At 39.0% G+C, this 18285-nt stretch overlaps 1 protein-coding gene across 2 annotated transcripts in view; it reads right to left on the bottom strand.

Annotated features, from left to right (window-relative positions):
• Window positions 1-18285, bottom strand: part of LOC128700033 (N-acetylgalactosaminyltransferase 6) — a 43783-nt gene that overhangs the window by 11669 nt on the left and 13829 nt on the right. Inside the window, exons 1-8 of one of the 2 annotated variants that reach the window (XM_053792970.2) lie at window positions 14746-14858; window positions 11624-11778; window positions 9583-9673; window positions 8647-8785; window positions 7618-7784; window positions 6832-7020; window positions 6219-6396; window positions 1238-1466 (exon numbers count right to left, since the gene is read on the bottom strand). In XM_053792970.2, coding sequence (XP_053648945.1) covers window positions 1238-1466; window positions 6219-6396; window positions 6832-7020; window positions 7618-7784; window positions 8647-8785; window positions 9583-9673; window positions 11624-11743 — 1113 coding nt within the window. In that variant the 5' untranslated portion in view covers window positions 11744-11778; window positions 14746-14858. Of the gene's footprint in view, window positions 1-1237; window positions 1467-6218; window positions 6397-6831; window positions 7021-7617; window positions 7785-8646; window positions 8786-9582; window positions 9674-11623; window positions 11779-14745; window positions 14859-18285 lie in introns of those variants that run through there. The other variant, XM_053792969.2, reaches the window with a different exon arrangement.

The raw sequence follows: 18285 nt of genomic DNA on the forward strand, positions 1-18285 counted from the left end.
TTTTGCCATTTACTCTGTCACTGCACTGCTATAATTCCCAGTGAGCAAAATACATATTAGATAAAACAAAAGGATGATAAATCAAGAAATGTACAAAGAATATTTGAGAGCTGAACAGAGATATCACTGGATGCAACAAATAAAAGATTTTAATGGTAAATAAGCAAAGTAATATTTGACAAAAGTAAACAATAAGTAAAAGTAATACTGTTGTAAGGTAGTAGGTTGGTAGACAGCAACCGCCTAGGGAGGTACTACCGTCCTGCCCAGGGAGGTACTACCGTCCTGCCCAGGGAGGTACTACCGTCCTGCCCAGGGAGGTACTACCGTCCTGCCCAGGGAGGTACTACCGTCCTGCCCAGGGAGGTACTACCGTCCTGCCCAGGGAGGTACTACCGTCCTGCCCAGGGAGGTACTACCGTCCTGCCCAGGGAGGTACTACCGTCCTGCCCTAGGAGGTACTACCGTCCTGCTCAGGGAGGTACTACCGTCCTGCTCAGGGAGGTACTACCGTCCTGCCCAGGAAGGTACTACTGTCCTGCCCTGGGAGGTACTATCGTCCTACCAAGTGAGTGTAAAACGAAAGCCTGTAATTGTTTTACATGATGGTAGGATTGCTGGTGTCCATTTTTCTGTCTCATAAATATGCAAGGTTGTACATCTTGCTACTTCTACGTACACTTAGGTCACACTACACATACATGTACAAGCATATATATACACACTCCTCTGAGTTTTCTGCTATTTTCTTACTAGTTCTTGTTCTTGTTTATTTCCTCTTATCTCCATGGGGAAGTGGAACAGAATTCTTCCTCCGTAAGCCATGCGTGTTGTAAGAAGCGACTAAAATGCCGGGAGCAAGGGGCTAGTAACCCCTTCTCCTGTACGAATTACTGAATTTAAAAATAAAAACTTTCATTTTTCTTTTTGGGCCACCCTGCCTTGGTGGGATACGGCCGGTTTTTTAAAAAAAAAAAGAAAAAAAAATATTGTTCCAAACAAAAAATTGAAACAGCTGATGGTATATATTTCATGCCTTTATATTTAACTGTTTAAAGCATAATGGCATGAAAGCTGCCACGATTTGTAAATTGGAAAAAATTATCAAAATATGAAAGATTTATCGGCCTGATATGATAACAGAAATAAGTATTATACATTCACACAAAATAATATTCTAGTAATACTGACTAGCAATGCAAAATGAAAGTGTATTTTAAATCACAACATATCTTACCCTGGCAATGAAATTGTCTTTTCGAGGGTTGGGGAAAGGAGCAAACTTGCGATATATATGGCCAATCCTGGAGCATGGAGCGTCAACCATGGTTCCGTGGCACTGCCATACTTTGAAAGACAATTCGTACTGTTCTCCGCCCCATATGTCCAGCCCCGGGTCATATCCGCCCAGTTCCCAAAAGAATTTGGAACTGATTGCAAACAATCCACCAGCCATAACTGGACTCCTGTTGAAGTGAAAATATATTATTGAACATTTAGATAATCAGGAGCTGGTAACCCTTTCTCCTGTATAAATTACTAAATGTAACAAAGAAACAGGTAGTAGGTTGGTAGACAGCAACCACCCAGGGAAGTACTACCGTCCTGCCAGATGACTGTGAAACAAAAACCTGTAACTGTTTTGCATGATGGTAGGATTGCTGGTTTCTTTTTCTGTCTCATAAACACGCTAAGATAACAGGGATATCTTGCTACTCCTACTTACACTTTGGTCACACTTCACAGACACGCACATGCATATATATATATACATACATCTAGGTTTTTCTCCTTTTTCTAAATAGCTCTTGTTCTTTTTTATTTCTTCTATTGTCCATGGGGAAGTGGAAAAGAATCTTTCCTCCGTAAGCCATGCGTGTCGTATGAGGCGACTAAAATGCCGGGAGCAATGGGCTAGTAACCCCTTCTCCTGTATACAATTACTAAAAAAGAGAAGAAGAAAAACTTTATAAAACTGGGTTGCTTAAATGTGCGTGGATGTAGTGCGGATGACAAGAAACAGATGATTGCTGATGTTATGAATGAAAAGAAGTTGGATGTCCTGGCCCTAAGCGAAACAAAGCTGAAGGGGGTAGGAGAGTTTCAGTGGGGGGAAATAAATGGGATTAAATCTGGAGTATCTGAGAGAGTTAGAGCAAAGGAAGGGGTAGCAGTAATGTTAAATGATCAGTTATGGAAGGAGAAAAGAGAATATGAATGTGTAAATTCAAGAATTATGTGGATTAAAGTAAAGGTTGGATGCGAGAAGTGGGTCATAATAAGCGTGTATGCACCTGGAGAAGAGAGGAATGCAGAGGAGAGAGAGAGATTTTGGGAGATGTTAAGTGAATGTATAGGAGCCTTTGAACCAAGTGAGAGAGTAATTGTGGTAGGGGACTTGAATGCTAAAGTAGGAGAAACTTTTAGAGAGGGTGTGGTAGGTAAGTTTGGGGTGCCAGGTGTAAATGATAATGGGAGCCCTTTGATTGAACTTTGTATAGAAAGGGGTTTAGTTATAGGTAATACATATTTTAAGAAAAAGAGGATAAATAAGTATACACGATATGATGTAGGGCGAAATGACAGTAGTTTGTTGGATTATGTATTGGTAGATAAAAGACTGTTGAGTAGACTTCAGGATGTACATGTTTATAGAGGGGCCACAGATATATCAGATCACTTTCTAGTTGTAGCTACACTGAGAGTAAAAGGTAGATGGGATACAAGGAGAATAGAAGCATCAGGGAAGAGAGAGGTGAAGGTTTATAAACTAAAAGAGGAGGCAGTTAGGGTAAGATATAAACAGCTATTGGAGGATAGATGGGCTAATGAGAGAATAGGCAATGGGGTCGAAGAGGTATGGGGTAGGTTTAAAAATGTAGTGTTAGAGTGTTCAGCAGAAGTTTGTGGTTACAGGAAAGTGGGTGCAGGAGGGAAGAGGAGCGATTGGTGGAATGATGATGTAAAGAGAGTAGTAAGGGAGAAAAAGTTAGCATATGAGAAGTTTTTACAAAGTAGAACTGATGCAAGGAGGGAAGAGTATATGGAGAAAAAGAGAGAAGTTAAGAGAGTGGTGAAGCAATGTAAAAAGAGAGCAAATGAGAGAGTGGGTGAGATGTTATCAACAAATTTTGTTGAAAATAAGAAAAAGTTTTGGAGTGAGATTAACAAGTTAAGAAAGCCTAGAGAACAAATGGATTTGTCAGTTAAAAATAGGAGAGGAGAGTTATTAAATGGAGAGTTAGAGGTATTGGGAAGATGGAAGGAATATTTTGAGGAATTGTTAAATGTTGATGAAGATAGGGAAGCTGTGATTTCGTGTATAGGGCAAGGAGGAATAACATCTTGTAGGAGTGAGGAAGAGCCAGTTGTGAGTGTGGGGGAAGTTCGTGAGGCAGTAGGTAAAATGAAAGGGGGTAAGGCAGCCGGGATTGATGGGATAAAGATAGAAATGTTAAAAGCAGGTGGGGATATAGTTTTGGAGTGGTTGGTGCAATTATTTAATAAATGTATGGAAGAGGGTAAGGTACCTAGGGATTGGCAGAGAGCATGCATAGTTCCTTTGTATAAAGGCAAAGGGGATAAAAGAGAGTGCAAAAATTATAGGGGGATAAGTCTGTTGAGTGTACCTGGTAAAGTGTATGGTAGAGTTATAATTGAAAGAATTAAGAGTAAGACGGAGAATAGGATAGCAGATGAACAAGGAGGCTTTAGGAAAGGTAGGGGGTGTGTGGACCAGGTGTTTACAGTGAAACATATAAGTGAACAGTATTTAGATAAGGCTAAAGAGGTCTTTGTGGCATTTATGGATTTGGAAAAGGCGTATGACAGGGTGGATAGGGGGGCAATGTGGCAGATGTTGCAAGTGTATGGTGTAGGAGGTAGGTTACTGAAAGCAGTGAAGAGTTTTTACGAGGATAGTGAGGCTCAAGTTAGAGTATGTAGGAAAGAGGGAAATTTTTTCCCAGTAAAAGTAGGCCTTAGACAAGGATGTGTGATGTCACCGTGGTTGTTTAATATATTTATAGATGGGGTTGTAAGAGAAGTAAATGCGAGGGTCTTGGCAAGAGGCGTGGAGTTAAAAGATAAAGAATCACACACAAAGTGGGAGTTGTCACAGCTGCTCTTTGCTGATGACACTGTGCTCTTGGGAGATTCTGAAGAGAAGTTGCAGAGATTGGTGGATGAATTTGGTAGGGTGTGCAAAAGAAGAAAATTAAAGGTGAATACAGGAAAGAGTAAGGTTATGAGGATAACAAAAAGATTAGGTGATGAAAGATTGAATATCAGATTGGAGGGAGAGAGTATGGAGGAGGTGAACGTATTCAGATATTTGGGAGTGGACGTGTCAGCGGATGGGTCTATGAAAGATGAGGTGAATCATAGAATTGATGAGGGAAAAAGAGTGAGTGGTGCACTTAGGAGTCTGTGGAGACAAAGAACTTTGTCCTTGGAGGCAAAGAGGGGAATGTATGAGAGTATAGTTTTACCAACGCTCTTATATGGGTGTGAAGCGTGGGTGATGAATGTTGCAGCGAGGAGAAGGCTGGAGGCAGTGGAGATGTCATGTCTGAGGGCAATGTGTGGTGTGAATATAATGCAGAGAATTCGTAGTTTGGAAGTTAGGAGGAGGTGCGGGATTACCAAAACTGTTGTCCAGAGGGCTGAGGAAGGGTTGTTGAGGTGGTTCGGACATGTAGAGAGAATGGAGCGAAACAGAATGACTTCAAGAGTGTATCAGTCTGTAGTGGAAGGAAGGCGGGGTAGGGGTCGGCCTAGGAAGGGTTGGAGGGAGGGGGTAAAGGAGGTTTTGTGTGCGAGGGGCTTGGACTTCCAGCAGGCATGCGTGAGCGTGTTTGATAGGAGTGAATGGAGACAAATGGTTTTTAATACTTGACGTGCTGTTGGAGTGTGAGCAAAGTAACATTTATGAAGGGATTCAGGGAAACCGGCAGGCCGGACTTGAGTCCTGGAGATGGGAAGTACAGTGCCTGCACTCTGAAGGAGGGGTGTTAATGTTGCAGTTTAAAAACTGTAGTGTAAAGCACCCTTCTGGCAAGACAGTGATGGAGTGAATGATGGTGAAAGTTTTTCTTTTTCGGGCCACCCTGCCTTGGTGGGAATCGGCCGGTGTGATAATAAAATAAAATAAATAACAAAGAAACACTTTTCTTTCTTCTTTTTCAGGTCACCGGCCTCGGTGGGAGATGGCCCAAGTGTTAAAAAATATTTTAGATAATCATTTGTCATCTCTTATTTCTGAAGAGAACTTCTATAATTATCCACACAATGGAAACAAACATAAATGGAGCATAATGCAATCTTTTATTGACAACATTTCACCCACTGCATAGACATCACACTGTCATTAAAGATTGTGTTATACCAAATTTGTGCATGTTTCCAATGAAATACAGTACAGTGGACCCCCGGTTAACGATATTTTTTCACTCCATAAGTATGTTCAGGTGCCAGTACTGACCGAATTTATTCCCATAAGGAATATTGTGAAGTAGATTAGTCCATTTCAGACCCCCAAACATACACGTACAAACGCACTTACATAAATACACTTACATAATTGGTCGCATTCGGAGGTAATCGTTATGCGGGGGTCCACTGTATTTCTGTTGCTACAATAAATAACAAGTTTTTTTATAGTTAAAACCCAGGTACAGGTTCTGTAATTATTAATTCGTATGTGAAAAGTCAAGTTTGTTATAGGACAATTAAATTATTACATTCATGGGGGGAGTTTGATCCAAGGAAAGGGACAATAGGTCCAATTTCTTGGATTAAGAGCCCCTCAGCATCAAGGTGAGGGGTTTAGGACAAGTTTTTTTCTTCATTGGGTCACACTCCTAGTTGGAAAATAACAATTATGAAAAAATTATTAGTAGGATGAAGGGTTGCTTTAGTGTGATTAAACTTAGATTTTATGAGAGATGGAATCATTAATAGAATCACATGTGTCTGGCAATAGGCTTCTGTCTAAAATTTCCAAAGTATAGATGTACTTGCCATATTTTCCAGCATATAAGGCGCCCAACAGAAGTATCATAATGGTAAATCAATAATCATATTCAATGGCTAATTACCCTCTTAATTTATTTACTGACCTTGAGCATATAAGGTGCAGGGTTATTTTCAAAGATTTTTGAGGGGAAAAAAGGTGGGCCTTATATGCCAAAAAATACGGTATATTAATCACAACTAACTTGAATGGTTCGGGCATGTTAGCCTCATCCTCTGGTAACACTGGCAATCTCTTGTAATAGAACTCCCAGTCAAAGGAACCGCGACGTCCTTCATCCTGAGCACGGTACTCGAAAGTTTCAAAGTCAATCACATCGATGAAAGGACACACTGCTGTCTTATAATTCATGGCAATTGGTTCTGAAGAAATTTATACAATTAAAATAATAAATACAGTAAAGTTATCTTAGAGGACACTTAAATGAAAAAAAAAAAGCACTGCACAAGCCAAACTCTGTACTCCTACTCTCAGTCCTATTTTTATTAATTACAGCAAACATTCAATCGATTACATTATCCTACAACTAATCCACAAAGTGGAAATGAATCTTGGACATTATTTTGGTCCTACCTAGACTATTATTAAGTCGTGAGTAACTTGATAATGGTCCAGGATAGTTCAAAATGTCATCCAAGTTTCATCTCCAATTTGTAAGTTAGCTGTTACTTCATCCAGGCATAGTCAGTATTGTGACTTTTACTCATTAGTATTTTTATTAACAATGGAGTGAAATCCAATTACAGAATCTTTCATTTATATACATGTATTCTTAAAACAGACGTTAAACAGCCTACCTAAGAGTGGTGGTAGCCAGTTTGTTGTACATTCAGTGTGAGAATCAAGAAATATCAGAACATCTGCCGTTGCATGTTTTGCTCCTTCCAACCTGGCACGAATTAAGCCCCAACGAGACGGCAGGCGAACCACACGAGCAATGGGCAAGTGTTCGGCTAAATAGTCATCCAGTTTCTTACCTAGAAAATCTGTAAAGATGATTATTTCAACTGTTTTAAACTAACCAGGAAAAAGTAGTCCGAGTTATTCAATCTCTTTGCATATAGGTTAAATGCACTTAACCAAACCAAACTCAAAATATCTAAAATTTAAATATTCTGTTCAGAAATAAAAAATCTGTAATGTGCAAGAAAATGGCATCGGTGCTCCTTATCTTACGGTGGGTTCTTCGGAACATAACCCAATCATAAGTTGAAAATATTGTCAGTCGAATATGAATGACATGATAAATAACTAAATAACTACTGTCACTGAATAAGTAAATAAACAAATAACTATAACTAAATACCAGTATTGAAAAGTAAATATATGAATAAAAGTTTACCTTATCAATAAATGTAAACTACAGTACTGTATGATGGTGATATTTAAACTTTACAATGGTGCTATCACACTATTGTAAAGTCGAAATATCATAAGTCAAACATTTGTAAAGTAAGAAGCCTCATCAATACAAGGATGGGTTGTACAAAAATATTGTTGGTAGACTTCAGTAAATCTCTTAGAAGATGGCATGAAACAAACAATATAAATAAATATAATTAATACCAAGAACACAATTATACCTTTCGTGCTAGCATCATCAACGAGAATGATCTCCTTCAGCAGGTGTTTTGGTGAGCGGTTGTATGCTGAAAATGCAGTGCGAAGAAGAGTGCTCCAGTGCTCATTGTGGAAAGGCACCACGACTGCTGCAGTGGGAAGGTCCGCTATATACAGTTTCTTTTTACACCTAGTGGATCAAATTATTACTGTAATAATGCACTGTAGTACTTTTTTTCAGAGCAGTACTTTAAAAAATTTACTTGGGATATTTATACATAGAACATTTCGGTCCAACTTGGACCATTTACAAGTTGGACTGAAACATCATAATAAGCTTCTCTCTCCTATACCGGAAGTATACCTGGAGAGGGTTTCGGGGGTCAATGCCCCTGCAGCCCAATCTGTGACCAGGCAAATGTGTGGGTTATTTGTCTATTGTTCCAGTCAAGGTATTGTGCCTTTTTCTTCTTTGTGACATTAATAGCCTATAGCATGGACATGTAGTGACCCTTTTACCCACTATTACAAGTTAAATGCTTCCTCATCCCCGCTTCCCCATGAAACTTGAGAGATAATAATGGCATTAATGACTTTAAGTGGTATCTTGAAAATCATTAAAAAGATTTTGAGCTCGGTTACATATGATGTACGTGCAGCATAAAATGCAGGAGTAATTTAACTCCTGGAGTTCTCAGGGGTTGAGTTCCAGCTCTCAGGCCAACTACTTAAAATGACTGCCATGAATTAGGCTTACCACATTTGCATTCAAGCCTCTGTGTGGGGTCAGTTTCTATTAAGCTGTTGTCCAATTCATTTAACTTAACCCTTACTTACCAGTACATTTTGATTAAATATAAAAAATTCATCAGCAGTATTAAAAATTAAGCAAATTTTTAGTTAAGAAAAACTGCATCAATATCCTCAAACTATTTCAACCACTTGATATTTATTGTCAAACATTATTAAAAAAAACATTAATTTCAGCTCTACAAAGAACTTTCATTATATATTTTGACCTAAAAATAAAGGAGAGTTAGTAATACGCTTACTTTGGATGACGAATGTCTTTGAGCGAGCGGTTTAAAGCAATGTCATCAGACAGACGAGCGTTAAAGCCATTCACTTTGTAGAGAGCTTCTTTCTCCTTATCCAGCCCAGGGGAAAGAGAAGCAGCAATTCCATTTTCACCTGTTAGAGATGATTTATTACCAAGATATTCATGTGTCATCTGTTATAAAACAATTACTACATTGTACAGTAAGTACAGTGGTACCTCGGGATACAAACTTTTTTCGTTCCAGAAAGCTGCTCGAGTGCCGATACCAAACGAATTTGTTCCCATAAGGAATAACGTAAATTAGATTAGTCTGTTTCTGACCCCCAAAAGTATACTTACAAAAGCACTTACATAAATACACTTACATAACTGGCCGAGTTTTGAGCTGTTCGTATCCTGAGGTACCACTGTATATATGCTTTCTGCAAAATACTAAATAATTAGTTTAGTATAATAAGTGGTATGTTTGAATAGCACTTAAAGAGTGAAGGATCAGATTTTACGTCAATCCTTGTGATAAGTGATCCACACAAGTTTAGGTCTTTACATAAAAGAAGAAAAACTTTGGGTGTAATGCAAGTACATCATTATTTCCTGATACACAGAATGAAAGTCACAATATTGTGACTGGAACAAGTCACACTTACTGGTCGTCTACAAATTGGAAATGGAACTAGATTAAGGTCACAGTTGATGTAGCAAATCAGTGACAACTGAGAAACCCTTGTGTGCCTGTCTTTTGAGTTGATTTTCAGAAAACACTCCACTACAAAACTATTATTCTAACAATAGTTTTGAAAATACGATTTCATGAAATTATGATTTCAACAAAATGTGTAAAAACGTGACTTAACACTGAATACTAGTAAATCTTCAATGCTTGTTAAAATATTTTAAGTGGGAACTAGGAAGGTGAATGGGCAGACACCTGTGCCAGTTTGTAGTACTTCTTCCTTCAGGTACTTATAGTCATTGTAGTCCTTCTTCCTTACTCCATCTATCACTACCACACCTTCATCCTGTCATTCAAAACAAAATACAGTATATTAATAGAAATGACGTTCAATCATTGCTCCAGTTATACTTTTCAATTCATCACCTAAACATGTGCTACATGGAGATTCATGTGTAGAATACAATGGTGGAACCTTTATAATACAGTGGACCCCCGGTTAACGATATTTTTTTCATTCCAGAAGTATGTTCAGGTGCCAGTACTGACCGAATTTGTTCCCATAAGGAATATTGTGAAGCAGGTTAGTCCATTTCAGACCCCCAAACATACACGTACAAACGCACTTACATAAATACACTTACATAATTGGTCGCATTAGGAGGTGATCGTTAAGCGGGGGTCCACTGTACTAAATAATAAAGAGGAACAATACCATGACTGGAACAATACAAAAATAACCCCCACACACAGCCGAAAGAAACTTATGACAACATTTCAGTCTGACATGGACCATTAATTTGTCCAAGTCAGACTGAAACATCATCACGAGTTTCTTTCTCCTATGTGCGGGTTATTAGTGTATTTACAGTACTATCATCACATGCCTGCTCTTTCACACATGTAAACATTTAGTTGATTCTGGTGGATAGCCAAGGTCCCCCAACCTACCAAAGATTCATGAAGCATAGAAATAACCGTAATAAATTTAAATTGGGAAAATAGTTATATGGTACATAAACAATTAGTTCAACAGTCATCCCTAAATACATGCAGGTTTTTTAAGTCTCAAGAAATCCTCATTGTAGCCCAATATTTCTAATGAATGTTGAGTGTCAGTAATACTGGACCATACTTTAAAACTGATTTACAGATCTTTCAGTGAAAGCACAAATAATGAAAATCAGTGAATTCAGAGAACTGCAAATTTGTAAAAATTTCTATAATATGTACTACATATAAGCATTAGAGCAATAAGGGTTAGAAAAGCATCCACTCCTTTATTTTCATACAGGATCCATATGGCAGCATGCCAAATTATCATCCACGAGCTTCTTACCGATCCTATCTCTTCATCAGTACACTAATACAGTCTTTTCAATTGGTCAAAAATCCATTTTTTAATTTTGTTTTTACCACACCGGATGTTTCCCCACCAAGGTAGGGTTGCCAAGTTAGGTAAACACAGTCTCTATTACTCACTCAACAACTGTCTTGCAAGAAGTGCCTGGACATCTCACCTCAGATGACCTTGTGAACCACTGTCACTACCCATCCTTTTATCTTGGCTATAAATCGAGGATTATTATTGGACAAATTCTGTTGAGAATAAGGTCAACTTACTGCAAAGAATATGCAGTCGTGGTTATATAAAAAATAGTAAAAAGAGTGCAGTTGCTTGGAGTTCATAATTAGCAGAGTGTAAAAGTTCCACTCTGTCACTGTGTTAGAGAACATACAATGCTTGGATGATAGAAGTTCCACTCAAAAGTGTTTAAAATTCAGGTCTTTTCAGCCTCATTCATTTAAGTCAACCATAATTCAAATGCATAGACTACTGTACAACATACAGTTAAAGAAATCTGTATTCCAACTTGAATAATTACAATGATTTATGCTGGCTTAATGCAGGATATTTCAACAGTTCCTCAGGGGGATTTAAGAACATTGGACTCATAAACTTATAGTAACCTCTTCCAGATACATAAAAAGTGTTAGTAGTAGTAAGAATGAGGGCAGCATCTGTACTTATGTAAAATTTGCCTTAAAACATAAAAATATTTATAGGGCATTTTTACCAGCTCATGTATCTAATTCTCTCTTATTTCTTGAAATGCCCTGCATATAAGACTCGGCCGAGCATTTAAAAAAATTTGTGCATGTACTATAATACTACTACATTAATCTATGCTCTAAATAATGTCTTCTTAATTGATCATGTCTAGGATTCAGTCTCACTTTAAAGTTTTTATATAGGTGACTTAATTATATCCATGTTAGATAGCAACAGCCTCACCTCTCTTTTCACCATATTGTGTACAAGCTTGGGAGGTGCCATAATGATGATAACCAGAACCACAAGACCTGCCACAATTATCCTCTCGCGGTACCGTCCCCATATTCGATTCAGCCGCATCGTTACTGTTTTCACACACTCAGGTCATATAAAGTCTGCAAGAGATGAATTGGGGTGAAAAATCTATATAATTATGACCTGCAGGTATGAAACACCAATCATGTGTAATTAAGCAGAAAATTTATCAATGAGTAAGGCACATGTGCAAATCTTAGGTACTATATTGATGAAATGTTTTAGATATCAATAATGATACCTAAGTGTTGCACATGTCTTACTTAATTAGTCTATACTGTACAATATTTTATAATATGATGGAGATGTCTCCCTGAACTTATGCCCCATTCAAGATTACAGCTCAGTGGGGTTTTACACACAATTTATCTAGGTTTACCAAAAAATAATATAAGTTGTATCATCATGGCTGGAACAATTCAGTCAGCCCACAAATTGAAAATGACACTACCATCCATGACATTTTGGTCCATTCTAAACCATCATTTGCAATTTGATAATGATCCAAGATGGGGAAAAAAGTCTTTTAGGTTTATCCCTAATTTGTGGGCATGTTGTGACTTCACTGAAGATATCAGTTACAGGAAGGCCCCCATATATACAGCACCTTTCCGGTGTTCCATGTTTATATTGGCTTTAAATTGAGCCATTGTTCCTTATGTTCCACCTGCTGGTGATTGTCACCAAGGGGTGGAACAATGGCTCAATTGAAAGCCTACAAAAATGTGGAAGACCAAAAATAGATGCTGTATATGCATATCAGTCTCAGGTCACTGCCCCAAAGCAATAAAATAAATTTATATACCTAAATTAAGGGAAGCATAAGTGAAGATGATGTTACTTAAATCTTGTACTGTACTGGTGAGCAAAGAAACTAAGATAAACTACTGTAATATAAACCAATGTGTTAGCACAAAAAATGGTAAACTAAAAATGTTTATTTTGTAATATATAGTATTATTATAACTAAGTGCTAAACCCATAAGGGTCATACAGCACAGCTGTCACTTTATAGCTAAAACTTACTTATCACAGAGCAGATGGGGTTTGAACCATGGCCACTTGGCCAGCTGAGACCCATGTTAACCTCTCTATGGTATATAGAAATATACCTAGTTGGATGAATCTAATGTTATAACTAGCTGGTCCAGTAGTTAACACACTGGCCTGTGAGTTTTAGCACTCACTTGCCATGAGTTCAACTCCCACCCATTCTGTAATTTGTTTACAAACATCTTATTACAATAAGCAATGCTGTCGTCTCACACACTGAATGTCTGTGGTTCAATCCCCAGCATGGGTGGAAATGTTGGGCATGTTTCCTTACACCTGCTGTCCCTGTTCGCCTAGCAGTAAGTAGGCACCTGGGTGTTAGTGGACTGGTGTGGGGTGGCATCCTGGGGGACACGATTGAAAAACCCCAATGGAAATAAGACACAGTCCTCGATGACGCACTGACTTTCCTGGGTTATCCTGAGTGGCTAACCCTTTGGGTTAAAAATCCGAACAAAATCTTATTTCTTACTGAGTCGGCTTAAAAAGTAACAATCATTTCGCCAACAAAGTCGAGCATAAATTAGTTACATGTAAAGTAAGAGGACACAAGTGAAACTAATGTGACACTTTTATTGTGGCAACGTTTCGCTCTCCAGGAGCTTTGTCAAGCCGTAATGGCTTAACAAAGCTCCTGGAGAGCGAAACGTTGCCACAATAAAAATGCCACATTAGTTGCACTTGTGTCCTTTTACTTTACATATTGTCGGTAATTCTACCAACATTATTACATAAATTAGTTATCCTGTGGCGGCAAAAATCATTAACAATATAGCAAATTAACATATATCTTTAATGTTAAATAAATACAAATTAAAAACAGCTTGATCTTAGACATAAAGGATAGGACAGTATTATTATTATAAGCAAAACTAAGCGCTAAACCAGGAGGTAGGACTATAGATTAAGATATCATAGTAGGTGGCCCGGTGGCCTGGTGGCTAAAGCTCCCGCTTCACACACGGAGGGCCCGGGTTCGATTCCCGGCGGGTGGAAACATTTCGACACGTTTCCTTACACCTGTTGTCCTGTTCACCTAGCAGCAAATAGGTACCTGGGTGTTAGTCGACTGGTGTGGGTCGCATCCTGGGGGACAAGATTAAGGACCCCAATGGAAATAAGTTAGACAGTCCTCGATGACGCACTGACTTTCTTGGGTTATCCTGGGTGGCTAACCCTCCGGGGTTAAAAATCCGAACGAAATCTTATCTTATCTTAATAGTGCTAATAGTAATAATTTATTTTTACAATGGTTTTTATAAAGGTAAATAACATTTGGGTGTACATGCAGAAAATTATTATAATAAAAAAGAAGCGCTAAACCACAAGGGCTATAGAGCATACATGCAGAAAAACCCTATATATCCAGAGCCAACAATATAAATTATGAAAATTGTAGTTGAGTTATATTAATCAGGTGGTTATATTATCCCAGGGTAAAATAAAAGTTAATTCTCATTAATATATCCAACATTCCATAAGAAAAAAATCTTTAGTGATTATATACAATTATTTTTCCCTGAGTCTTGAGGACACATAGATGTTATAGACGGTATATAATTTTGTTTTAAAATACGATAACCCAAAAGTCAAATAGTGTGACTTTTAAAGTGAATTTTATTTCCATTATTATTATAAAGAAAGCCCTAAACCACAAGGGTTACACAGCTAAATTTCCGTTGGGGTCCCCGAGGTTAAATCTTCCTGTATCACTATACAATTATGTGGTTAATGCAAGCGTTGTATAAATAGATAATACTGTCTATAAAGTCATTCTTAATAAACCTTAATAAAGCTTATTTTAAAAAATGCAAAAAAGAAATCACGTTGATTCCTCAAAAACTAAGAAATTAGATAGAATGGCTAAATATAAAGGTAAAATAAAATCAAAGCCCTAACAGGTTAAAATATATGTTATAAGTAACGTCTTATGAGAGTGAAATATAATACAGATTCTTTTTAAGTTAAAAAAAATGAAAAATAATAAGGAATACTGTTTTGTTTTTGTTGTTGTTGGGTTGAAAGATTAAGACGGTCTTAGGACCGCAGGTTGTTGTTGCTGGTTGTAAGGGCGATGACGGCTCGTACTCTCTTAGGAAGTTACAATGTTAGAATGTTTATTTAGATATTTAACACTTTTTTTATATTATTACGGCTGTATAGCCCTTGTGGCTTAGCGCTTCTTTTTTATTATACTAATAATAATATATTATTACGGTTTTTTACGTAGTAATATGCGTGTAAATTACATAGATTAGCTCAAAAAAATTAAAGGGACTTACTTTCACTAGGGTCATAGAGGTCCCAGAAGGGTAGTAAGTTCGTTTAATAATAATAATAATAATAATAATAATAATAATAATAATAATAATAATATAATTATTATTATTATTATTATTATTATTATTATTATTATTATTATTAATAGTCTTTATTTACTAAAAGTACATGTACAAAGTATACAGACCATAGCTAACATCAATGTTATGCAGAACATTTCTGGCAAATTAGGTCAATTTTGTCCCAGGATGCGACCCACACCAGTCCACTAACACCCAGGTACCTATTTTACTGACAGGTGAACATGGACAGCAGGTGTCTTAAGGAAACACGTCCTAATGTTTCCACCCGTACCGGGGATCGACCCCAAGACCTCAGTGTGTGAGCTGAACGCGTAACAAATCGAGCTACGGGTACAGGTACACATAAATACAGTTACACAAATTATCATACATAGTAAAATGTGTGTAAATTACCTAAGATAACAAAAAAAAGTCAGACAAAATGACTTATTTCTATTGGGTGCTTAAAAAATCGCTCCTGGGTGGGTTAATGTTTATATGTCCACTTAGTGCCTAGCCTGCCCAGCCTGCCCAACATGCCCGTGGCACGGACAACGAAACACGTAGCACGCAGAAAATGGACATGAATGTCTGGGGGCGAAATCAAAGCCGCCGAGGACTGGAACTGTAATATGGTGAATTTCTTAGTTAAGGTAAATCCTGGCTGAGTCTGGTACAGCCAGACCAAAACCTTGAACAGTAAAGTATAGAATAGGAAGTGAAGTGTTCAACGGATTATTAATTATATTTATATTATTGGCCAGTCCCTGACGAGGATGCCTGGTCAAGGACCGGGCCGCGGGGTCGATGCTAGTCCCAGGGATCAATAACAGGTATATTAAGTACATCAAGTGGGGAGATCTGGTTGTCAATGGATACATTATGAAAACACTGGGAACATTTGATTGATCGGGCAGTGACTGGCATAAAATTCCGCCGGGTACAGCAGGCTTCCAGCAGTATACATGTGGACCATGATTGTATTCTGATTGTCAGCCTGGAGGGTTAGTAACCCAGGATCATGCAGTGAAGCCACTGTCTGGCTTACTTCCACCGGGGTTTTTTAATAATCCTCTCCCCAGGATGCGACCCACGAGAGTTGGCCAACACCCGGGTACCTACTTACTGCTAGGTGAACAGGGACAGCAAGTGTAAGGAAATAATGCAAAATTTCCACTCGTCCGGGGATCGAACCCCGAATCCTTAATCGGGAGCTTTTCTCAATTCATCAATATGTTAGTGAACTCACTTTTTTTTTTTTGTAATAAAAGAGAAAAAAAGGCTGGGAAGGATCTGTCCAAGAGATTACATAGAGAATTCGGCTGCCGGCAGGTCATGACTTAATGCAGTAGCAGATGTAGTCACAAGTGGGTGGGGCCCACTAGTGAAAGTATATCAGGTCCATAAGGTGGGCCACATACCATACCACGGGCGGGATTTGAACCCGCGGTCAGAGAATCTCAAAACTCCAGACCGTCGCGTTAGCCACTGGACCAGCTAGCCACAATAAGATTCGTCCAACTAGGTATATTTCTACACCATAGGAAGGTTAGCATAGGCACCACTGTGACCACAAATGCAAGTTTTCACAGACGAATCTCCAACTAGCGTGGCCGTGACGAACTCTAGCTCAAGTCCCTTCACTGCCGTCAACATGACTCACGAAATCGTAATGACACGATTGCAAACAAGCCATACCACGGGCGAGATTTGAACCCGCGGTCAGAGAATCTCAAAACTCCAAACCGTCGCGTTAGCCACTGGACCAATCTTGGACGAATCTTATTGTGGCTAGCTGGTCCAGTGGCTAACGCGACGGTCTGGAGTTTTGAGACTCACCGCGGGTTCAAATCCCGCCCGTGGTATGGTTTGTTTGCAATCGTATCATTACGATTTCGTGAGTCATGTGGGCCACAGATCCGGCAGGTGAGTTACACAGACATCCTTTAACGCCCAGTGTAACAAAGAGAGGCTACCTGATAGTGGCGTAAATATGCTTATGTTATGGGTCAGTAACCCCCAGCCAGGTAACACTGAGTTTATCTCTGCCTCACTCACATTCTTTATGCTGATCCTGTCGCTTTCTTGTTCACCTTGAACACTCTTTACCTTTTACCTGCTGGACCACCGCTACCTGGCCCTATACCCCCCCCCCTCCTACCACTACTCTCCTCTCTCTTCCTCCTGCTGATACTGCTGTTCCTCTTCCTCTTCCTCCCATTCCTCCTTATCCTCCTCCTCCTCCTCCTCCTCCTCCTTGTGAGGAACAACAATACCTGGCCCATAATTCACTTAGTGAAGAACAACAATCTGTCCCACAATTCATTCCCTTACCGAGGACAACACTACCTGTCCCACAATTCATTCCCTTACCGAGGACAACACTACCTGTCCCACAATTCATTCCCTTACCGAGGACAACACTACCTGTCCCACAATTCATTCCCTTACCGAGGACAACACTACCTGTCCCACAATTCATTCCCTTACCGAGGACAACACTACCTGTCCCACAATTCACAAGATCATTACTAAGCTTCACACTACGCTGTATAATAACACACTGAAGTTTTTACACTTCAGAAAGCAAGGCAGAGAAGACAAAACTGGTTCATAACATGTTAAGAATTATAATTATTTTGAACACCTTAAATCTGTGAAGCTTTGCTCTAAGTACGTCATTATGATCTGGGGGGGGGGGGCTTCAGCACAGTTTCCAAGAAAAAAACAATTGTTTTGAAGATTTCTGCATCACACCAGGAGCTGTGACTCGACCCCTGCAATCACAATTAGGTAAGTACACACACACACACACACACACACACACACACACACACACACACAGATAGAGCTCATGGGGCAGGGAGAGAGAGGACCTAGTAGCAATCAGCGAAGAGGCGGGGCCAGGAGCTGTGACTCGACCCCTGCAACCACAAATAGGTGAGTACAAATAGGTGAGTACAGAGGGCCCAGTAGCAACCGGTGAAGAGGCGGGGCCAGGAGCTAAGACTCGACCCCTGCAACAACAAATAGGTGAGTACACACACACACACACACACACACACACACACACACACGCACACACACAGGATGTTCCAGAGATGGGACACAGAAACAAGGGGTCACAATTGGAAGTTGAAGACTCCTATGAGTCAAAGGGATGTTAGGAAGTATTTCTTCAGTCATAGAGTT

This window comes from Cherax quadricarinatus, chromosome 64 (genome assembly GCF_038502225.1).
Source record: "Cherax quadricarinatus isolate ZL_2023a chromosome 64, ASM3850222v1, whole genome shotgun sequence".
Classification (NCBI taxonomy): Eukaryota; Metazoa; Arthropoda; class Malacostraca; order Decapoda; family Parastacidae; genus Cherax; species Cherax quadricarinatus.